Consider the following 24,984-nt stretch of genomic DNA (forward strand, 5'->3'; position numbering starts at 1 on the left):
TAAGAATCACTTTTAAGTTTATGCTATCACTTCAAAACCCATGCTTAAATACAAATTAGAATTTTACCTAGACTGAAGATTCTTTAGATTCTTTTCAAGCAATCTTTCCTACTCAACGTGTAAAGCTGTGAGTTTCGATTGAACATTCACAGTGCTTGATGTATCTAGGTTAGAAAGAACCACTCCACAAATTTTAACAAAAGTTGAACCTCTATCTCTTCTTTTGTAGTGTGATAACTATGAAATCCGTCCTGGCAAGCACATTGGCGTTTGCATTTCTGTGGCCAACAACAGGCTGTTTGTTGGCTCTATTCCAAAGAACAAGACCAAGGAAAACATAATGGAAGAATTCAGCAAAGTCACAGGTTAGGACCAAGTTCATCCAGATGGCAGAAAACAATTTAAACCATTTTTTAAAAATTGGTTTTATTTCTTCTGTGTGCAACTTGGGGTTGGGACGAACTTGTGTCCTCTCCATTGTCATCCCACCACTTCTGTTTCCTGATTTATTCTCCAAATAACTGCTGTTGACATTTTCTTCACCAAGCAGTGACATTTTGAGAACAAAATAAGCATTACTGTTACTTTTTTTGGAGGTTCCTGCACTCCACCATTGCCCGTCCCCACTGCTTCAGCACATTACTGTGTGCTGCAGCGCCAGAGGTGCTACCTTTCAGAAAAGTTAAATCATGCTTCTGACAACTGCCTTTAGATGGATGTAAAACATGTGGCGGTGCCAGCGTTGGACTGGGGTGGGAACAGTAAAAAGTCTCTCAACGCCTGGTTGAAGTCAACAGGTTGAACAAACAGGTTTGTTTGGAATCACGAACTTTCAGAGCGCTGCTCCTTCATCAGGTGAGCTGAGAGGTGTTTGTGAAACCTACCTCTCCACTCAACTGATGGAGTAGTGCTCCGAAAGCTTGTGATTCCAAATAAAACTAATGGATTTTACCTGGTGTTGTGAGACTTCTTAGTTTGGATGTAAAAATTAACCGTTGCAGTATTTTGAAGAATATTAAGGAACGTTCCCTGTAGACATGACCAATATTTATTTCTCAACCATCACCACCAAAGCATCCTGGGGATTGTCATGAACCAGAAACTGAATTAGATCAGCCATATAAATACTCGATAGGAGCAAGTTACAGATGGGCAATTCTCAAATGATAAACATCATCTGATTCCCAAAAGCCTGTTCACCACCTACAAAGCCAGTGATTATGATGGCTACTCTCCACTTGCCTGGATGAGCTTAATCCAACAATACTCTATGCTAAACACCATCCGTGACAAAGCATTATCAGAACTCTTCCACCATCTTTAAAATTTACTTCCTCCACCACTGACGCACAGTGGCAGCAGTGTGTCTTGTACGCAAGATGCGCTGCAGTAACTCCTGAAGGATTCTTCATTGGCACCTTTTAAGCCCGTTAGTTCTGCAGCTTAGAACGACAAGGGTAGCAGACTCATGGGTGCACCATCACCTGCAAGCTACTCTCCAAGCCTTACGTCACCATGCCTTGGAATGATTTTGCTGTTCTTTCATTGTAGCTGGGTCAAAATCCTTCCTGACCCCCCTTCCTGACAGCACTGTGGATGTACCTACACCACATGAATGCAGTGGTTCAAGAAGGTGGCTCACCACTCCCTCAAAGACCCTTAGGAATGGACAGCAAATGCTGGCCTGGCTAACGAGACTCGCATGGCATAAAAGATTTAAAAAAAAATTCAGGTCCCTTCTCTTGGGAGTATGCTGTGCATGTATTTGTGTTACAGTAGTGACTAAAAGTATTTTGTTGACTGCAGAGTGCATTGGGATGTTCTAAGGTTGTGAAAGGTGCTACAGTTTTTTTTCAGATATCATTTCTTAAGAGGCTAGAAAAGGAGAAAGTAGGACTCAGGATGACACAAGGACAGTGATGAGGCAGGATCTTGGTTCAGGAGGCAGAAAACAAATGGGTGGAGATTAAAAATAAAAGTCAGAAAATACTGGTGGGTGTAGTTCACAGGCTCCCTCACAGTAGCAGTTGATCTTTTAGGCAGGGGTTTAGAGTTCAAGAATAAGGAAGTCCTGCTACAATTGTGTAGGCTTTGGCGAGGTCATTTTTGGAGTATTGTGCAGTCATTGTTTCCATATTTGAGGAAGAATATCTTAAGGTGATAACAGCGCAAATCCACTAGGTTGATACCACAGATAAGAGGCTGAGTAAACTGAATGAGGGGTGATCTCATTGAAACATATAATGAAATATGTAAGATTGCCCTGTTCACAGGAAATTGAGAATGGGGTATACGCTGCAAACTTTTGAACAGTTTAATTTTGGATTCAGTTATAAAGAAATTGAGAATTTTTTTCCATATAGCAAGGGAAGTTGCATGGAAGATTAAAACTTTTTGGGCTCAAAATGTGGCCAGCTGGGCACGCATAGCTGCTGTTTTACTGCCTAAAAGCATCAGCCAAAAACCTTGGGCAAGTATGTCATGTTGAATAATGTTGACTAGGAAAATTTTCTATACTAGCCAGTCAGTGCCAAGTGATTTTGCTTCAGTTTGTGCTCAAGATTGTGATTGGCCAAATTAATTTCACTTCAAAGTTCCTAATGCTCATGGATATTACTGGAACTTGTATTTGCCCCAGATGTAAAAGAGCTGTCTTTAATCTGTGCCAATCCCCTCATAAGTTGTGAACTGGTTTCATAGCTGTTGCACCTCATTCCACTTTTGACCTTGAGCAAAAGATTAAAATATGAAGTATTGTGCCAAATATATTAAGCATGTAGGAAGATTTCTCATCAGATGGAGAATGTACACGGTTTAACAACTTGTGACCAAGGCCGTAATCACATTACTTTTCTGGCTGTGACATTGACATATTCTGCTAATACCCTTAGTTGTTGATGTTAGAATTTCTGAATCATTTCTCTGTTTCTTATCATTCAGTCAGACCATTGCATAGTTGATCTTGGAGCGCAAGCTGATGTAGACACCTTTCAGGGCAGGCGGTGAAACAGCGTTATTGTCACTGGACTAGTAATCCAGAGTTTCAGGATAATGCTCTGGAGACCCAGCTTCGAATCCCAATCCATTTGGTTCACCAATAAGCTTTAGGGAAGGAAACCTGCCACCCTTACCTTGCCTGGCCTACATGTAACTCCAGGCCCACAGCAAAGTGGTTGACTCTTATATACCCACTGGAATGGCCTAGCACTCAGTTCAAGGGCAATTGCAAATGGGCAATAAATGCTGGCGCAGCCAGTGACGCCCACATCCCCTGAACACATTTTTAAAAACCCTCCGAATGTTGCTTTAATGAACAATAAAACAATAAAATATAAAGCTTTATTGACATCAGGCACTGAATGAAAAGACAAAATGTGTGTTTCGTTCTTTTAGGACCCCCAATAACTGCTTCCTAAGCATTGTTGAAAATTCAGCTTTTCTTTGAGTAGTCACGTTCTGCCTTACTAGTTGAATGAACAAAGTGTATATTTCAAAGGGTTACTTGTGACAATCAGTGGTTTTAACTATTGTAATTTTTGTTAGGTAACTGTTTTAAGGTGTTGTGCCTACTTGGACTTGATACATTGGGACACATAGTAGATGAGAGAGAATAAATAAATGATAGATTCTACTTTTTGGCACAAATTTGTTCCGTCAAATCCATTTTTCTTTTGCAGAGGGTCTCACTGATGTTATCCTCTATCATCAGCCTGATGATAAGAAGAAAAACAGAGGCTTCTGTTTCCTAGAATTTGAGGATCACAAATCTGCTGCTCAGGCCAGACGAAGATTAATGAGTGGCAAAGTCAAAGTCTGGGGAAATGTAGTCACTGTGGAATGGGCAGATCCAGTAGAGGAGCCAGATCCAGAGGTGATGGCAAAGGTAATACAGCTAAGAAAATTACTCTATTAAGCAGGCATAATACTGACTTTGATATCTTTATCCATTTATATTAGGTGCCAATTGCCTCAGGATTTGTTATTCTCGATGAAACCTGGAGCTTGCTTATATCTTGTGTTTTGTACATAAAATGACGATGTGAAATGCTCGGTTTGATATTGTAAACTCGGCATGCTGTTTAATTTGAATGTAACATCTGTGAAACTGAGATGTGTGTTACACTGACATCCATTAACAAGCTGTGTGAGCGCAAAGTTTGACAATGGAAAATTTTTTTAAACAGTTTAATTGCTACTATGCAAAGTAAGCTGCGAATGTCATGGTTTTTTATTTTCCAGATGACACTGAAGCTTTTTGGGGATCAAATTTTGAAGTTGTATCATTTATCCGTGCTTGTCCAATGTCTTCCTCACCATTGTGAAAGGCCCCAGCATTAACTATAATTGCCATGGCATTTACCAATATAGTAACAGTTTTGCTGGTAGTACAGAATTGTGTTCCATTTTGAAGTTGAACTCATCTTTAGCATTTGAAATTTTATTTTCACTTTCCTACTGCAGGTCAAAGTGCTGTTCGTCAGGAACTTGGCCAGTTCTGTAACAGAAGAAATACTAGAAAAGACTTTTAGTCAGTTTGGAAAGCTGGAGCGGGTGAAAAAGCTGAAAGACTATGCCTTTGTTCATTTTGAAGACCGTGATGCAGCAGTCAAGGTTTGTGCCAGTTGAATTCGTCTATTTCAGCTGACAAAACATTCGTAGAAATTGCCATATCACTTGCAAGTTTATTGATGAATGGCATTTTTGCAACATCAGCTTATTCAGAAAGTCAAATAAATGATCACTAATGTTTAGGATAAACTAACAGATAAAAGTTCAGAGTTAATAGGGACAATTTTTTGTCCATCCCTTTGGTCTTTGTCACTTGTCACTGAATGCTGTTACCATGTTCCTCATTTGATTTCCCTTTCTGTAAACCACAACCAGTGGATTACTGTACTTGCTCCTTGGCATTTAAAACAATTCTTAACAGATTGCATAGGACATATGGCAACCTGAGCCATTTGACCCAGCTAGTCCATCTTGGCATCTGTGGTTCTCTTGTATATTTCCTCATCTAAAATCTATCACTGTAACGCTCTATTTCCATCTTCTGAAATTCCTGTTGAGCCTCTTTAAATGCACCTGTTCTATACACTTAAACCGCTTTCTGTGATAGTATTCCATAACCCCACCAATCAAAGTATATTTGTGAATGGAGCGAGGGGTTGATGTGTAGAATCTGGCTGGATAGCTCAGACGAGTCAAATGGCGTGTCTCTTTCATCTTGTAATATGTGGTTTTTGTTTCGCCTGTCATAGGCGATGGACCAGATGAATGGAAGAGAAATTGAGGGTGAAAGCATTGAAATAGTTCTTGCCAAGCCACCAGACAAGAAAAAGAAGGAACGTCAGGCACAAAGGCAAGCAACACGAACTCAAGTGTAAGTTCCTTTATGTCAGGAAGTAATGCGACTAATGAATGCCTTTTGTAATAATTTATATCTAACAAAACTTTCTCTTCTAGGTATGAAGACTATTATTACTACCCCCCACCACGTATGCCACCTCCAATCAGAGGCAGAGTCCGTGGAAGTAGAGGTGGTAGTTATGGCTATCCCCCAGATTATTATGGCTATGAAGATTACTATGACGATTACTATGGTTACGATTATCATGATTATCGTGGTGGATATGAAGATCCATACTATGGTTATGATGATGGATACCCAGTCCAGAGGGGAAGAGGTGGAAGGGGCGGTAGAAGTGCAATTCCCCCTCCCAGAGGTCGTGGTGTGCCACCACCCCGAGGAAGGGCAGGATATCCTCAACGTGGAGCACCAATGGGACCTCCAAGAGGTGCTCGGGGTGGTAGAGGAGGCCCGCAGCCGCCACAGAGAGGACGTGGAGCCCGTGGTGGCAGGGGTAACCGTGGTGGTAACGTTGGAGGAAAGCGAAAAGCCGATGGGTACAACCAGCCAGATTCCAAGCGACGCCAAACCAACAACCAACAGAATTGGGGCTCCCAACCCATCGCTCAGCAGCCTCTGCAGCAAGGTGGTGATTATTCTGGTAACTATGGTTACAATAATGACAACCAGGAGTTTTATCAGGATACTTATGGGCAGCAATGGAAGTAAACAAATTGGGGTTTCAGTGAGTTTGTTGAGACCCGATTGGCTAAACTCTGCAACCTTCAAATCTGATTGGCTTAACTCTACATCCTTCAGTACAGATTGGCTGCCACTTGCATTTTGCTGACATCAAGAATCACTATTGTATATACCAGATTTTTTTTCATAAATGCACTTGGACATTTCTGGCTTACATTTTCCCTTAACAATTCTTTGGGGGAATGATGCTTTTTATTTTGTTTTTAAGCTACTTTTTTAGCAGTTTGAAAGGAAACTTTGGACTTTGCTTTCAGATGTTGGGCACAATTTTCAATCATGGTTTTGCAGAATTGACTGGTATTGGACAGTTTCACTGGTTTATGGCTTTGGGATTAGACTGCCATTGGAGTATGCTGTATATAAGTAAATGCTAGTGTTTTGTCTTAGTAGTTTTAAGATGAGCTTGCAGTTTAAAACCATTTTTAAGTTTTCTTGTACTGAAAGTAACATTTAACTGTGTGTTTTGCATTTGTAGAGTAGGTAAATTGTGTTTTTAAAAAAAATGTTAGCTTCACACCTTTAAGAATCTGCCCTACAAAATTTGGTTTGGCTTAATCGTACAACCCGTGGCGTTCTGTTCATTGATGTGATTGTATTTACAATTTATTGTTCATGTCAAATTTCAATAAAACTTAAAACTATATTATCCGAAAATTCATGATTCAAATTCAATTGTGTCCTGAAAATTTGATTGATTAGGAATGTGGTTACCTTCAAACCAACAGCTTTCCCCAAAAAAAACTGCTTATGTGAGTGATCAAATGAATAGTTTGACTTTTCATATAACCTTGTTTTTCACTGAAGGAAGAGGGATTGAAAGTGTAGAGTTAGTGCAAGATATAAAGTCTTTTCATCAGTTGTGCAATTTGGAATAAACCTGCTTAATAGTTTTGAAAATTATCAGAAAGCAGGCTTTTAAGCTTCTGCACATTTAATTAGTTTGCAAATAATGATGTAAACTGTTGTTGGGACACTTGGCAGTTGGAGAATTTGTGATGTACTTAGCCACTTGAAAGATGTTAATGATCAAATGATGGGTGTCTTGCATGGATGGTTCGATTACCATCTGACTCCCTTCACTGGATCAATGTATTTTTCCAGAATAGGTTTTTAAAAATGCATTTTGTATTCCCGTTGGGAGCTGGTAACATTATTGGCGAATGCTCTTGAAGCTGCTGTATTCAGCTATGTTAGATGTGTTTAATAGGATTTGAAATGAACAGTGCCTTCGCCACTGGTTACCTCAATAGTGAATAGCTGAACCACAAGCTTCACCATCAGTTTGTGGTGGGTTAGCTGGAGCGCGGCCACAAAGACAGTCAAGTGGCTATAATTGGCCCGAACTGTCGTGTTAGGGAGATGAGTCACGTACCCTGCTCTTGACTGTTACACAGTAACTTACTGGAAGTGTTTGTGCACACCTGTCCACAGCGTGAACAGTTTCAGATTTAACATGACATCTCGCTGTTGAATTGCTTCCTAAAAGTCACTGGCTAGGCAAGAATAATGACTGCAAGGGATCCAATGCCAAATAAGGAAAAAGTTGATCCTTTTAGAACAGGAGAGTGGCTTAGGGAATGGGGAGGGGGTGTAGGATAGTTGTAGAAACTGGCAGAGATAAAATTGTCCATTGTGGTCTTCTCAGTTATGCAGTTTAGATAAGGGATGCATATTTTCGTTCATTTCGACATTTAAACATTCAAAAAAATCCAGTTTTTTAATAAGAAAAAGAGAAATGATGGTACTTGTTTCTTTAAACAGAAGCAGTTTTGATTGTTCTATTGAAGCTTCCAAGGAACAAATTGACAGTAAAATTATCTTCAAATACCATGAGTGAGAAATGAAAGGATATTCCTGTATAAGGCTAGAGATTGAGGTAACAGAAAATGGGTGCCACTGACAAGATTGTATAGCTGGAAGCTCTGTTGTGTTAACCGTTGTCATATCTGATGAACTTTTGAGGTTGGTGGGAGGGGAGAAGAGGCCTTTTCTATATTGCTATGTACAGTAATCATTAATTGGGGGAAGAGGATGGCATGTTCTGTCACCCTGATTTTGAACATAAAAATATCAACTAAACCATAAACTGTATAATTGTTAGTTGTTTTAAGAGCTATTAAAGGAGTTGTGCAGCTGTAGGCATACTGATCTAACTCACTGCACTAACAAGTTTTTTTTAAATTGTGGCTATTTTGAGTTTCTTTGCTTCAGGCAAAAGTTAAATGGAATCAATGTTAAGTATTGCTAGCAAAAGACATGTTGAAGCTTTTCGTCTTGCACTCAACAGGACACTTGAAGGATACAAACATGAAGGGAAAGCAATAATTTATACTCTGGGGAAAGAATGTCGGTTGGTTGGCAAGTGGACTTTGGTGGAGGCATGGCATTGAGAATACAGCAGTTGATGGTGACTGATAGGAAATCAATATTGTGTATTTAAGATTGAAACCATTTTGTTAGGAGCTAAATTTTAAAAACAGGAAAATAATCCTGGCTTTGATGAATGCCCTGGTTGAGATTTCCGAAGTAAGTGTAGACATCAGTCAGATTTGGGACTTTCCTAGTCTGTGTGGCTTGAGCACATGTTGGATAAACTGAGCCTTTGGTGGCTGTCTTTCACCACACTTCTTTAACTAAGGAGGATACAGTAAAGCTAATTCTGATGTGGTTGTCACAGTGGAATTGTAGATTTCAGTAATAGGGTGAAGAACCTGTTGGATTCAGGCTTATTAAATCTAGCTTTCAAATGCTGTGGTTTTGCTGTAGAATCCCAGGATCCCTAATTAAATCTCAGCCTGCAGGGTGTGGGATTGAATATCAGGGTGCAATCCAGGCATCAATATTGTTTGCATTCTGTAGTGAGAAGTTCCCTGTTTTATATGCTTCATAATTACCTGGGGTTTGACACACTGCATAGATTGTAAATAGCAAATTGAGATATTACATTGGACTATTTAAGTAGCGTTGTTTGCAGTTGTTAGCAGCCTAATCTGAAGGTCTTGATTCCATGCTTTTTTGTAGACTTACAACTGTAAGGAGTTCTGACTTCGACTGGAATCTCCGGCAGTTCAAAATGAGTTGTTAGTAACCAGGAACTAGGTTTATTAATCTTTTGAACTTGATTATCCCAGCAGTGTGGTCGTGGTTTCACATTTGAAACATTGACCACATGAATATAACAATCCATTTTTATTTGACTGCGTTTTCAAACCATTGGTCAAACGTCACCTTGTGTTTCTTGGAGATATTAAAGAAAGGCACTTGATGCTTATAATAACCTCTTAAGGTTAATGAAAAGTTAAATTGTTTGCTAAATTGAAGGGTGGGGGGAATTCAGAATTGGAAATTTTCAGACAGAACCACACTCAGATGTGGAATAAACTACTAGGAAAATGAAAATGGTATAAACATATGCAAAGCAGTAGGTAGTTGAGGTTGTTTTATCAGTGAGATACATTTGTTAACCTTTTCCTGTTTTTTTTGTATGTACCTAAGCATTGACAACTCCTAGAGTAACTTGAATGTTTTACGTTTTTTAAATATCGATCGTGATCTTTACTTCCTAAAATCTTTAATTTTTTAATCCCCATAAATAATTTGCAGCACAAGCATGAATTGGATAGATGCTTTGACATTTCCCTGTTTTATTTGTTTTAGATTTGAATGAAACAAAACAATATCTTGTTTATTTGGGGAACAAACAGCTTTAGTTTCCCTGTTGAACATGTACCATCTGGTCTTCTGTTAAGTGTAATAACAATGCGTGAATGTGCAGGGTAATTATTGGTTCAGATGATATCACCGAGTGCAAAAGTTAAGTCCCATGACATCTCCAGATGTTTGGACATATACCTTTAACAGTGACTGTCTTCCAAACTCAAAATTTATTTCCAGGATTATAAAACCCAATTGAAGGGCATTTGTGTGTCTGAAGCAAAACTGGATTGTCTTCATTGTTAAAAGAACATTAAAGTGAGACAGTACGTTGGCTCTTTTGTATGCAATATGCTGAATGTTGGAGTGTTGACGATTTGGCAGATGGCAACTCTTAAGCAGCCTTTACTTTTTCCAGTGTGGTATAATGATAGAAATGAAACTACAACCGTCTTCCTAAATGTCATACATGTAGTGTTAAAAACAATTGAACTCCTCTGCAGCAAACAGCAGGAAACTAAAAAATTAATACCGACAAGTAGTGAGCTGTGAGCAGGAATCACCCTTTCCTTCAGTTTGATCACAATATGAAGCTTTCCCTTTGACTATTATGTGTACACAATTTTCACTGATTTATTTATCCCTATCATGCACATGATGCACAGAATGCTTCCTCTCAAGATGGCAGAGCCTTGAATTACACCTATTGTCTGGTTTCAGAGTGAGTTCTATAGAGGGCGTTAACAAATCTGTCAACTAGATCAACCAATCTCTATCAAGGGATGGAATACAGAATCTAAAATTGAAAATAGTTTCTCTGTCCCTTATTGGAGTTTGAGAGTTTTGATCAATATTTGTAACAGTAACCTCCACTGAAAAGCTCAAGCAGTCAGTGAAGGCGAGGAACTTTGCTGTATTCTAATCTTGTAATAGTCTAACATTCGTGAAGTTGGCCAACTCAAAGACTGGCTACTTAGTAAAAGTACAGCAAGACTCAGCATCTATATTCACCATCTTCAGAAGATGGTGGGGGAGGAGGGTGGAGATAAGAGTTTGCATACTCTGTCCTTTATTTGATTCCATGTTCTGAATAATTTAAGTTGGATTTTTGTATTGTGTTTCATGCACTCATTGCAACCTCTGGATGTTTGGAATGCTAAATATAGGAATCTATAAATAAGATACGAACAGGCAGTTGTCAGCATAGCTGTACACAAAATACTAAAGTGGAATTAATTATTTTAAATTCAGTGAATCATTTTCAAGGTTAACTTTACTGAATTCGCGTCATAGATCTGTGAAGCTTGAATATATTGGCATGAATCATCCTTAATTATCCATTCTTCAATGCCCCAAATAAAATCGTATTTGCATCTATAATTGTCAACTATAAATATTTCAAAAACTGGCATTGAATTAATTTGAAAGTTTTAAAACAAAAAATCAGGCTTCAAATGTTATTTTATAGCCAACTGGCTATTCAAAATAAGCCAAACTAGGGTTATTGGTCCATGAGCAGAAAAGTAGTAAATTTGCTCTTTGTACTGTGCAACTTGAATAGTCATACCATAATAATTCATGCTAAATCAAGTTAAGTTGAGGAACATAAAATTTAAAACTAGATAATGCTTGTTTAGTTAGTTTTTGATGGTCTTGGGTTGGGGGTAGAGTAGTGGAGGGTTTTCACTGAAACTGCTTCCATTGTTTCTGATCCCTGCCACAAACACCATTCCCATTCCATTCACTCTCCCTGGCAACTGCTTGAGATTGAACCAGGCAGTTTGCAAGCTTGGTGTCAAATTTGACCCCGACATGAGCCATTTCAACTACATGTTTGTGTCATCACTAAGGCTGCTTATTTCCACCTCTGTATTATCACCGATCTCTGCCTTCGTCTCAACTAATAACACTTCTGTATTTTTAAAAATAATTTTGCATTCTCACGTTTAAAAAAACAATTAGAGACAAAGTACATGGCGAAAGATAGCTTTTAGAAAGTAAAACATTTGAGTTGCTGAAAAAAATTGTCTAAGCTTTTCATCTTGTGTGCATTGTGATATTTTGCAAGTATACAAATTCAAGGGAGATTTTTTTTGATTTGATTAATTATTGTCATGTATTAACAAAGTATTGTTTCTTGCGCTATACAGACAAAACGTACCGTTCCTAAAGAAAAGGAGAGAGTGCAGACTGTAGTGTTATAGTCATAGCTAGGGTGTAGAGAAAGATCAACTTAATGCAGGGTAAGTCCATTCAGAAGCCTCACAGCAGCAGGGAAGAAGCTATCCTTGAGTCGGTTGGTACGAGACCTCAGACTTTTGTATCTTTTTTCGAAGGAAGAAGGTGGGAGAGAGAATGCGTGGGATCCTTCAAGCTGCTTTGCTGAGGCAGTGGGATGTGTAGACAGAGTCAATGGATGGGAGGCTGGTTTGCATGATGGATTGGGCTACATTCCAAATCGTTTGTAGTTCCGTACAGTCTTGGGCAGAGCAGGAGCCATACCAAGCTGTGATACAACCAGAAAGAACACATTCTATGGTACATCTGTAAAAGTTGGTGAGAGTAAATTTATACTGTATGGGAAGAGAGTGCTGATCAGTTAGCAAGTGGTCTCTGACTGGTAGAGGCATTGCCATAAAGAATGCAACAGTTGATGATAACTGACAGATAACTGTCAGGTATTGTTTGAGATTTAAACTCTAACTTGACACTGGTCGAGGCACTGCAGGGAAAAGAACTAGTAAATGATCCATTGCGCCTGTTTCAGTGAAATAAAATAAATATGTGTACTTGGTTTTCCTGTCTGCAATTTGTTACAGAATTTGTTATCTCCCTTTGATTTGTATTCTTGTGAAATATTCTGATGAGTGCAAGTCAAAAAGCTTTGACCAGTGAAAACATTTTTTCCAACAATGTTCAAGTAAAACGCTTCAATAATATTAAAATAGTTATAAGGATTTCTCTCAAGTTGAATGGGAGGAAATAAATTTGTTTTTTTTAAAAAAAACCTCAACTACAGAATGAACAACTGATAAATTTGCATTTTCAGTTACTGCCTTCCCTACTAAAGGATTAATAGAGGAATTAAACTAGTTGACTTTGCGGGAATTTCTTACTCTGTATCAATGGGTACAAACTGAATAGTTAGAAAACTGGCTGGCCTGAGAAAAATATGTCTTTGTAAATCTTCTCCCCCTAGTGGTGGGGAAGTTATGGAAAAATTTACCTGAAGTGGACTTAATTCTTGGGGGAGGGGGAAGGGGGGTGTACATAACAATATCCAAAGGATAGTATTGTTCTGTTGCCATAAGTAGGAATGCTGTTTATGATTCACATAAACTTTAATGAAGAATTTGAAATATTCAGTTAGCAAAGTTTCATGCATTAGCAATCCAGAAAATGCATTTGTTCCTCTGACTGAGGTTTTCCATTCACTAGCCTTAACTGATCCTGCGTGTGTTGGTGATTTGTAAATCTGGTGTTACCTTTTCCGCTCCATCTTAGTTCTGAGATTGTGGGGCAGTCTTGGTTCTGGCTTTGCTCCTCTGGGTGATCAGCTGAGTGTGTTTGAATAGCATGTTTTCTCTAGGCTGGTTGCACTAGCAACCTTGTGAAACTAAAATTGAATCCCGTGAATTATTTTCAGTTCAGTATTTAAAAAAATTATCTCCCAAAATGTTCTTGTGTGTAAGGAAGAATGTGCAAAATGTATGCATAGCCAGCGCTCTAGAATTAGAACTGTTGCATTTTTTTCCGCAACTTCAGATTTAGAACAATGAGGTACCTTTGATCACTCATTTGCAGCAGTTTTGCATTTTTATCCAGCTTGTTGGTAGTGGGAATGAAGGCTATCCTTCAATTGACTAATCTTTATAGAATATATATAATTGGAAGAAACCTCTACTTGGTTTCCTTAACTATGCCAACTCTTGGTACAAAAATAACAATAGTTGAATCAAACGTGTCAATGTCTAAAATCTGATACCTTCAATCCTCTGACTTTGTTTTCAGATCTCAAAACACGAGCTAAGTTTACCCAGTGATATTTGATTTTGATCAACTGAAGTATGTACTTTTGTGAATAACAGCATGCAAAGAGAATTTAAGTCTCTTATCTGCATAAGTTTGAAGATCTTTTTGTCCTGGTTCGTGCCATTTCTGAATTTGCCCGTCTCAAACACTGTCTTACTGAAAATATACTGATGACGTTATAATGGCCAAATAGGGATGGCAAATTTTTGGACAACTTGTTAATGCAAACAAAAAAATCTTTTTGCCAGGTACATTTTGCTGTAATGGTCCAAGTTGCATTCCTAAACAGATATGGTTTTACAAACAAAAGCCTTTTGTGATGTTAACAATAGATTGGTTATTTCACCGTCGTCTGTTTTAAAATTTACATATCTGGAGTGAGTGCTGAATGCTGATCACTGCAAACAATTCCTTATTGTATAACCTGGTACTAATTTTTTTTATGGTAAATTGTGCTATAAGCAAAGATTCTGTGACTCACTTATGTTTGTGACATCCCTATTGCAAGGTTGGCTACTACAGTATAATTTCTGTACAACATGCATCGATTAGAACAAACTGGCACGAATGGCAGATTTCTTGAATTTAAAATTGAAAATTATCCAAACAAAACAGACAAAATATACCTGATGCTGATCTATCTACCTCAACTAATATTTATTAATAAATGCAACATATATCACATCTGTGCTGTGACCTGTCCAATGTCACTAGCACTTTGTCATTGGCTACTGATTAGTTCTAACCATTATTTTTTCCTTTTTTAGCCTTTTAAAAAAAACACAGAAAAAAAATTAAGTTGGAGAGTTGTGTTTCCAAGGTAAACAATAGGGTGTAGACAATGAGAAATTTCTTTGTATTGCTGTTACTAAATATTCTGGTAAATAGCCACAAATTGTATTTCCGTTTTAGTCTCTTAAGTTTTAACAAATATCCTTTTGTCACCTGACTATCAGGGAAGCGTGGTTGAGGCTGGCCCTGACCTGTTGTCATGACACCAACATCCTAGGTGGGGGCTGTACAGGAAGCTGCTGTTGGAGTGATATGGTAAGACAATTTCTGTGCCAAGTTTTTCCCAACCTACATAGTATGTTTTGGCATCTCATCTGGCAATAGACCTGGGAATTAGTGTCTGATTAACATAGTCAGTATTTCATAGGGTCCCTACAGTACAGAATGAGGCCACAATCCCATCCAGGAACTGTTCCGTAACCCCCCACATTTATCCTTTTCCTCTAAGCGGCAATTTAGCATGGTCGACCTACATAACCGGAGCACTGGGAGGAAATGCACACAGACACGGGGAGAACATGCAAAGTCCGCATAGCGACCCAAGCTGAGAATCAAGGGGTCCCTAGTGCTGGGAGGCAGTAGTGCTAGCCACTGTGCCAACTCGGTGTTGTCGAGTCTGCACCGACAACAATCCCACACAATCCCTATCCTTGTAGCCCCACGTTACTCCCCCGCCCCGTGTCACTAAGGGGCAATCCCACCCAAACATTTTTTAAAAGGTCACAGCTATTTTAAAAGTAATGTGACTGTCCTTTTCTCTAGTTCACCGGAAACTGCACTGTTTATTCAAAGGAAATTTTACTTCACTGAACAACATGAAAAATAATACTGAATTTTGATTCGAACACTTTTTAAATACCGATTCGGAACTGAATGTATTTCTGCATGTGAAATACTTCGATTATGGATGGATTTGTGCATCTCTTCCTCAAGATAAGTACCTGTGTGGTCCAAGATGAGGAATGGCAAGATCCCAGCGTTAATTAAAAAACAGAGCATTAGCTTTCACAATAATTACAGACCATTTGACTGATTAAAAGACTAAAATATAATTTTGGGACAATGTCATCCTGTCCAAACAATTTGTGTGCAAGTAATAAGTGAAGACGAATGCATCTGGAGTTTTGACATGGGACTTGGAGCTTTGAAATCGCTCTTTTTCATTATGCCTGAAATGTATTAAGTTCTCATGCATTTGGTTAATTTTCTGTGCAGATATTGGTGAAAGCCATTAAGAGATGGTGTAGTTTATTCCCAGAGCATATTGGAAAATTTTGACCTTATTGCTCAAGACTTGCAGATAAATAGCGTAAAGTTAAAGTATTCTTACGAATAATTTTGTGCCCAGATTTAGTATGTTTTGACTGAAGATTCTCATGTTTGGTTTTACCTTTTAAAAGAGAGCTTCCAGTTTTTCAGAATGATTCTCTAAAGTGTGTTTCTGCATAAAAGTGTTAGGAAAATCTTAACAGTTGCTGACAATCTTAACTTGGTTTTTGCAGGTGTTTTAGCTCACTTGTGTAATCTACATTTTAAAAAAAAGACCACATGTAACCTGGAAAAAGGACTAAATTCAAACTAAGATATGTTCAATTTCAAAAGTATAAGCAATTTGGTTTATGAACTGCTTTTGAATTTCTTAGCTTTTTATCTAGCAAACTATATAAAGAGAACGTTTGAAGTAGGAAGAATTCCTTATGTGTCACAATATTGAGTTTGACATCCCCTCAAAGTTGAGCAGTAGCATCGTGTTTGTACAGTTGGAATGTGTTCCTGCTCAGTAATGATTAAATAATGGTTTTATCCTGCATATAATCTGCAGCATCAGAATTATTTGCCAGGTTAACGGTGCTTTGGACAGGCTGCAGTTAGGAAAGTAGAAACATTGCTGCAGGAAATTTTCTAAACTCGGCTTAGGAGAGCACATTTAACATAATAAAAAACAGAACAGTTTTGGTTTGAAAATAAACACATATTAGATCTTCCTGCAGAGAATTTCAAAATTGACGCCAACTCTGAAAACTAGATCATGTGACCTTCCACTGCAGAATATTTAGTTTTTAAATAGAATTCTTCAGAAGCAAACTTGCATTCTAAAGCCAACACTTTTCCACTACACCTACTGTGCACCATGAAATGATTTGTGATTTGAATCCTTAATTGTAAATTAGTTTTAAGTGAGCGTTCCTATCCCAGTTTATCACAACAAAAGGCATGTTATGTATTTTGTTAAACACAATCCATAATCCTGCACTTGCACAGCGATATACAATGTCACACAATATACAAAATCACAATTTGTAGCAGTGATCTGATTAAATTTTCTTATGCAGTTGCTCTGTTGCTTAATAGCTGCCTCTCTGTTTTTTTGATATCAAATGCACAAACTTGAATGAATACGTCCTTTACTGGCTGAACGTTTGCTATAAGTAATTGTGAGAGAGAGAGCTGTCCTGCCTTTTCCTTTGAAGTTTTACAATTTAGTGACTCCATGTTGAAAATGAGAAATGTAAGAATCTTGAACCTTTCATTGGTTTTATAAATGCCATTGGCTGTGTGACAAGTGATCTACTTGAATTTAACTTCCTAAATTGCATCCTGTTCCTGAGTTGGACTTCCACAATTAAATTGCAGCTGATTTAATATGTACCACATTATTGGACAAAACAATGAAAGTGAAAGTCCTTCTGAGTTGAATTTCCTGGTCTGTTGAAAACAAAGTTGACAATTGATAGTAACTGATAGCGGGTGTTGTCGTTCTAGGTAAATAGCAGTGACTGCAGGGGCATATTTGTGGGTTATAATTAGTATTTTTGCTTTGTTTGACATGCACAAATGTGGAAGATAGAAGGCCTCTCAGGTGAGGATTGCTTGTATAAGATTGTGGTATTTGCTGCACTTGGAAGCTAAATAAGGCTGCAATGAACGCCCCTTTGTTTTTACCATTGATGCTTTGCAAGCAATAAAATCACATCACGTAAGATACACAGCAGACTATGCATGTCATATACAGAGTTGAGCTGTATATTTTGCTGGCATTCCTTTTGTAAAATGTATCTGTCAAAGAAATTCTATTTCTTCTGCTTCCTACCATAAAATACACATTCAGATCCTGTATGTCCATGAGGTGATCATCAAACAGCAAATTATTGCATTGATTAGTAAATGAAAAATGGTGTGTGCCGGCAAGTGCTTCTAACAGTTCAGATTTTTTGGCAAGTGAGAATTAACAGCATGCTAAGTCAGATTTTCATTTGCTTTTTCCTACCCGCCTTATCGGTAAGGTCAGGCCGCACTTTGGAGCCTCATTGCCTTTGTTACATTGTGTTTATGGCAGCGTGGCCAAGGCTAACAAAAGAATTGGTTCTGATCGATGCAGAATGGTGTTCTCCTTTTAAATTGAAGAAAGACAAAAGTGAAAATTTGATCATGGAGCAAGTTGATGATGAAAAAGGAAGCTTAAATAAAAAGATTGAATTGGAGAGATAGTACTTTTGTGCAGTTTTGAAGACTTGAGTGGAAAGACTTTTAACTAACAAAATTTACCGAAAGTGGAATGAAATGGACCAAGTGACTATCATTGCCCTACACTTCAATCTTAACCATGCACATGTGTTTCTATTTGATTTTAATAGATACAGTGTTCAGGAAAATGCCTACGGATCAAAAGACTGCTTCCTAATACTTTGTCAAATTTTAATTTAAAAAAATTAATCAGTATTTGAATTCTCTGTCTAGATCCACAGTACAGAAGGATATCTCTCCGTAGCAAAAATCATTTGTCTCATAATGGCTAGCTCAAAACGCTCACATTCCAAACAAAAATGCTGAGTCCTTGGTTTTTAAAATAAACTTTTCCTTGTGTAACTAGGGTTTAAAGCAAAAACTGAAAATCTCAAGATTCTTTGTTGCTGTTCTTTGTGCTACTCTGAAAAACGTGCAGTGAAGTTGAAGAAGCTGCTTTATTGGTGGCAAACTTTCACTGCCCTAGTCATTGTTGTAACAATGCATAATACCATATCCTATTACGTTTATAAAGTTCTAATACTGCACAGTTGTGATCAGGTTTTGTTTTAATAAACTGGTTATATCTGGCATGTTTAAGCAGATTCTGAATTGCCTACTGTTGCCATAGAGTGGACACAATTCTTTGGAGCTTAATAGGTAAGTTTTACACCCTCTGGTTACCTTTTGTGAACGCATGACCACTGGTGATTAATTACGTGGGCGTTTAGAGAACACGTTATCATTGGGAGCAATTATAAAAAAAATTCTGAATTTCATTCCATTTTTATAAAAGCAAAATACTGTGGGTGCTGGAAAGCTGAAATGAAACCAAAAATGCCAGAAAAATTCAGACCTGGCAGCATCTGTGGAGAGAGAAACAGAATTAATGTTTCAAGTCTGTAAGACCTCAGCTCAGAGGAGTCGTCATGTTGGACTCGAAACACTAACTGTGTTTCTCTCCGCAGGTGGTTGCTGCCAGACCTGCTGAGTTTTTCCAGCACTTTGTGTTCCTTACATTTTTATTCACTACTGAGTGTGATTTATTTTGCGTGAAGGATTGAAGACAATACTGAGACCCCTGCTGCTGCTTCATTCAAGTGATCATTCTTAGTGTAGGAGTGTGGATGATGTTGGCAGGTGATATGAATGTGGCAAGACATCAAAACCTAGTTTTCTTATACATTAGTGGTCTTCCACAGTGTTCTCCAGACAGTTACCCAGATAGTTTTTCTTTCTCAAAACTAGTATTACATAATTCCTACAGTGCGGGAGGAGGTCATTTGAGCCTGCACCGACACTCACCCAGTCCCTATCCCGTCACCATAAGACATAGAAGTAGAATTAGGCCACTTGGCCCATTGAGTCTGCTCTGCAATTCAATCATGACTGATTTTTTTTTTCCCTCATCTCCATTCTCCTGCCTTTTTCCCATAACCCCTGATCCCCTTGTTAATCAAGAACCTATCTGCCTCTGTCTTAAAGACACTCTGACCTGGCTTCCACAACCTTCTGCAGCAAAGAGTTCCACAGATTCACCACTCTCTGGCTGAAGAAATTCTTCCTCATCGCTCTTTTAAAGGATCGTCCCTTTAGCCTGAGCTTGTGCCCTCTGATTCAAGTTTATCCTACTAGTGGAAACATCCTCCCCACGTCCACTCTATCCAGGTCTTGCAGCATCCTGTAAGTTTCAATAAGATTCCTCCTCATCCTTCTAAACTCCGAGTACAGACCCAGAGTCAATTGTTCCCCATGTATTTACCCTGCTAATTTACCTAACACTAAGAGGCATGGCCAATCAAACCTAACCTGGATTGTGCAAGGAACCTGGAGCACCTGGAGGAAACCCACACAGATACAGGCAGAATGTGCAAACTTCACACACACACACACTCAACCAAGGCTGAAATTGAATCTGGGTCCCTGGTGCTGTGAGGCAGCAATGCTAACCACTGTGCCGCTCAAATGGAAATGTCAGGAGTGGAATTTATTGAAGTCTGACATCCCCATCATGTTTCTGACCAGTATCAGCAAACTAAACGCAGACTGGCAGTCAGAGCTGGGAACTTCCTTTCTGCATGAACAAGTAACCCACCATGTACTTTGACTGATGTCAGGGAACCTACACATCACTGTTTGATAACTTAACTCATTTGAAATGAAGCATAGATGGTTGCTTGCAGACAAACTACGTTCTGTTGCATTTTATATTGACAACAATTGTACTGTTTCTCTTTTGCAGCACCAAACAATGTGAACACGGTGAATAAATACATACATGAGCGCTGTTTACCACTGGCGTAGACCTCTGTGTAAGTACATTGCCTGGTTAGAACTTCGCATCCACCTTGATGGTACTTCTAGCTGCAGAGGCCTAAAGCTATTTTCTCTACCCTCTGGGTCAATTTGACGATTTAAGATTAAGATTGATAAATTGGGTACCATCATAACAGTGCAGAGAGAGACCGCTCAGCCCATCATGGCTGCACTGGCCCTTTCAAACCAGTTAATAATGTTCTGCTCTTTCCCCTGTATTCCTGTAATTCCCCTTTCAAGACAATTGCAGCATAGCCTATTCCAAGGACTTTGAGACTAGTTTCATTTTCCTAGCTGAGACAGACTAGGAATTGCATCAGTTTTGGTGTCTATTGTGTAGTGGTGTACCCAGTAGAACTATCGAATCTTTTAGCACAGGAGACCATTTGTCTTATTATGCTTGCACAGGCTGTTTGAAAGAGCCGTTTGATTATTCCTGCTCTTCATAACCATGTAAATTCTTCCTTTTTCAAGTGTATGTCCAGTTCCCTTTGAAAGTTGCCAATGAGTTTACTTCCACAGCCCATTTAAGCAATGCTTTCAAGATTATCACAAATCAATACACACAATATTTCTAATCTCCTCCCCATCCTTTTTTCCACTAGGCTTATGTAACTTTGAATAGATTCTGGTAGTTAGTACAACAATATAACCTCATTTGGCTCGTTATGCCATTTTGATAAATCTGAATAATCCAGTCTGATTGTCTGATTTTTAAAAGAGGTGCCTTAAAGTATTGCAAAGCTGTAACATTTGTCACTCAACAGTTTGAGTGGCTTTCACATCAACTGAATTGTTGTACTGGTTTGCAGCTCATGATTCAAGCCAGTTGTTTCTCAGATATGTAACATGTAATATTCTGCTTTAAAACGAAGAACAATACAGCACAGGAACAGGCCCTTTGGCCCTCCAAGCCTGTGCTGATCACGTTTACCTACCTAAACCAACCGCTTATATCCCCCTATTTCCTGTTTGTTCATATGCCTATCAAGATAAGACTTAAATGTGGCTAACATAACTGCCTCAACCACCTCATTTGGCAGTGCATTTCCAGGCCCCCATCCATGTGTAAAAAAAAACTTGCCTTGCACATCTCCCTGAACCTTTTTCCCCCTTTTGAACTTGTGTCCCCTTGCAATTGTCATTTCTGCCCTGGGAAAAAGCTTCCAACTGTTCGCCCTATCTATACCTCCCATAATTTTATAAACTTGTGTCAGCAGCGCTCCCAAAGGCCTGTTGTATCAGATAGCTGGGATCATGCAATTTTTTTTTTGAGGCCAAAATGAGATCCAAGCAAAGAATAGAATTCCATGTGGTTGGAAAAGGCCATCAATGTTGGAAAAACAGTGTTAAGTGGAGGAATGAAGATTGACTACTGGTGACAATTTATTTAAAAATAATTTTACATTTCAATGTTTTTTCCCAAAAAACTTCATGAAATTTGAGGATCTGTCATACGTGTAACCAACTTCATTGCCAGTATTCCTCGTATCTTGTTTTTAGAGTTTAAATGGTATATGTGTAACATTATTCTCACGCCTAATCTGTTGCATCTAAACTAGGTTCTGCTGAACTGCTGCCAACTTGCTGAGTGGAAACATGACCCAAGAAGTAACCCATTTTCACCACTGGATGGCAGTCTGCACTCACCAGCTCCATTGCCTTAAGAGAAGTGGACCATTATAAATGTTCTTTGTAAAATAGGGGCTTTTGTACTTGGTGGATAGCTCTGAAAGTCAGCACAAGGTCCTTTTTATATATGTTAGGTGGATTTTATTGTTCAGATGTTTACTATAATGTTCCCTGCTTAAATGAAGATTTTCTTCCCCCTCTTAAGCTATAGAGACAGAGAAGCAGTCATTTTTAGACTCAGATGAGCGATCTTGCAGAAAATTACTTGTACAAAATTCATAGCAGATATTAAAGAATGGGGATATTTGTCAATGCCTGTTATTGTTTAGTGCTAGTGCGTTAAACACTTTGTACTGTCTTTAATAAAATATTGATATATGCTGCCACAGTTTTATTGTTTTCATTTTATGCAATGCAATTCAGCAACATTTTTGCTAATAAAATGGGTGGGTGTATTTCTTTTCTACTGGCTCTGGCTTTGAGTTCAGCTAGTTGGTCACACATTGCTATTTTTCACCTGGACAAGGAGCAGTGGATCATAAAATCACAGAAGGCAGCACAGTCCATGCTGACACTCTAAGAGCAGTTTAGCTAGTCCCACTCAAGTGCCATTTTCCTATATTCATCAGTTGTTTTTTGCATTAGAATGCCAGTGATTTTTCCTCTTCTAGCATTAATGCTTAAGATAATGTTACTGGCTGGGTAAATGAGTGTCTTGATGGTAATAGCTGATTAATGATGAAATGAAGGCATAGAATAGATTGTTAATATTTAGAACGATCGTGGCATTTACCCACTTTTTCTGTAGTGGCTGTGTCTTCCTGCTGATGGCCAAAGGCAGTAGTCAATTATTGCAGTAAAAGATGTAATTTTGCCATCAGTGCAAATGTTTCCCGAAAGGCTGTAGATTTACAGGTAGCAAAACAAAAAAAACTGACCATTGCAATTTCTAATAAGCAATTATTGCATAATAGAGCATGATATTTGACAACTGACTCAAGGTGGTGCAGTAAGTGATGAACCAGTTCCTTTGTCAAATCCAGAACTTAAGAGTTCAACAGTGTTACGTAGGCCATTGGGGTGTAAGTACGAGTGATTGAAGTGCTGGATGGGAGAGAAAGCAGGCGGGACTGTGTGTGGATTCAGGAGCAAGGGTGCGGGGCAATGGAAGAGGAGGAAGGATGTTGATTTGGGACAGACTTCAGCCAAACCCAGGGAGTTTGAGTTTGAAGAGCAGGCACCCCAAGCAGTGAAACATGCACCAAGTCCCATCAGTAGTTGGATCCTTGGAGAAGTGAGGAGGGAATGAGCAGAAGGTTGGGCCATGCATTATTGGCATTGCCTTATTGAAGAAATTTGAATTTGGTGACCAAGGACAAAATGGCATGAGGTAGTAGGGGCACCACAAGCAGAACAGAAGGTAGTAGGAGAGAGTGGCCTTTTCCGGTGGTTATAAAACTATATGCTAGGCACTTCCTAGCTTTACCTGGCAGGGGAGAGTCAATGATGAAGCAGCTTGGGTTGATCTCCCAGGTTGAGGCTATCCCATCGCAGTTATGATGTGCTGAAGCCTGTGATTTCCCAAGTGAGGGTTACTCAATTGCAGAATTTGTAATAATGAGGGATTGTGTTCGTGTTTTTTTTACCCTGATCTGCAAATCTTATGTGGCATGATGGCACTGTGGTTAGCACTGCTGCCTCTGAGCACCAGAGACCTGGGTTTGATTCCTGGCTTGGGTCACTGGAGTTTGCACATTCTCCCAGTGTCTACATGGGTTTCCTCCAGGTGCTCCAGTTTCTACAGTCCAAAATGTGAGTTGGTTAGGTGCATTGGCTATGCTACATTGCTCCTTAGTATATCTGAACAGGTGCTGCAGTGTGGCAACTTGGGGATTCTCAGTAACATTATTGCAGTGTTAATGTAAGCCTTGTGGCTCTAATAAATAATTCAATAAGATGTCCTATATTTGTACGTGCCTTTATTTTTTGAAATAGTCATTGTATGTGCAGTAAGATGGATCACCCAAACCTTTTGGGATTAGTTATATCATGTGCAGTGTTTGTTCATCTTCACCTGGGGTCATACCCAATTTCAGATCCCTGCCAGTGAGATGTGATTTAGGCTCATTTTCTGTTTGATTTTCGCTTTTCATAGCCATTCAAAGGTCTTTTCAAAGGTGTAGTCCTGATCCTGGTTTCTGCTTCCATTCCTGCACGCACTGGAGTGGAATATCTGGCAGATCATAACCAAATTAGAGGATGTATAGAAATATTATCCTGCAGACCTCTTCCAGGTGCTCCTTCATTCATGTGCTGTAGCTGCTAAATCTTTGGAATGCTGGGACTTGGATTGAGGACTGTTGGTTACACTGATGGAGTGAAATGTGTGGAGTTGCCAACTGCAGAGGAAGTTTGATCAAGCTCATAAAACGTTGAAGATTGAGGCAAGGGGAAGAAAGTGAGTGCTTATAGTTTCTTTCTCTTGTCGAATAAAGCAATGTGGCATCAAATAAATGTAATGCAGCAGAGTGAGCAAAACAACTAACAAATAGATAGCTAGGTATGGCTACGGTTATGCTGATCCAATCGTGGGTTGTCAACATTACTGGCAAGGCTAGCATTTGTTGCTTATTAATTGCCAACGAGCTGCTGCCCTGAATCGTTGCAATCCGTCTGTCATAGGTATACCCACGGTGTGACTAGAAAGGGTTTCTAACCCAGTGACGGTGAAGGAATAGTGATATAGTTCCATATCAGGATTGAGCACCCAAGATAGAGATGACATTTTTCAATCAGTTCTTGATCTGAGGTTATGGGTGAACTTAATCTTTATTACCTTCAAATTAAAGGCAACAATTTAACAATGTACTTTAGTGATTAATTCCTACAGTGGCTAGCACTGGTTTGATTCCTGGCTTGGGTCACTGTGTGGAGTTTGCATGTTC

At 38.8% G+C, this 24,984-nt stretch overlaps 1 protein-coding gene and 1 non-coding gene across 5 annotated transcripts in view; both read left to right on the forward strand.

Annotated features, from left to right (window-relative positions):
• Positions 1-22,402, forward strand: part of LOC145357952 (heterogeneous nuclear ribonucleoprotein R) — a 32,908-nt gene extending 10,506 nt beyond the window's left edge. For 2 of the 4 annotated variants that reach the window (XM_080211570.1, XM_080211571.1), the window contains 5 exons: positions 230-365; positions 3,678-3,883; positions 4,462-4,611; positions 5,259-5,380; positions 5,464-6,190. In XM_080211570.1, the coding sequence (XP_080067696.1) occupies positions 230-365; positions 3,678-3,883; positions 4,462-4,611; positions 5,259-5,380; positions 5,464-6,076 (1,227 nt within the window). In that variant the 3' untranslated portion in view covers positions 6,077-6,190. Of the gene's footprint in view, positions 1-229; positions 366-3,677; positions 3,884-4,461; positions 4,612-5,258; positions 5,381-5,463; positions 6,191-14,751; positions 14,843-18,695; positions 18,752-20,333; positions 20,404-21,969 lie in introns of those variants that run through there. The other 2 variants (XR_013889394.1, XR_013889395.1) reach the window with 2 other exon arrangements.
• A 1,115-nt stretch (positions 22,403-23,517) lies between these two features.
• LOC145358040 (U1 spliceosomal RNA) lies at positions 23,518-23,685 on the forward strand. Its single transcript, XR_013889414.1, has one exon. It is a non-coding gene; the product is annotated as a U1 spliceosomal RNA (small nuclear RNA).
• The last annotated feature ends 1,299 nt before the right edge of the window (positions 23,686-24,984 follow it).

The sequence above is a fragment of the Carcharhinus amblyrhynchos genome, chromosome 24, assembly GCF_965287045.1.
Source record: "Carcharhinus amblyrhynchos chromosome 24, sCarAmb.v2.hapA, whole genome shotgun sequence".
NCBI lineage: Eukaryota > Metazoa > Chordata > Chondrichthyes > Carcharhiniformes > Carcharhinidae > Carcharhinus > Carcharhinus amblyrhynchos.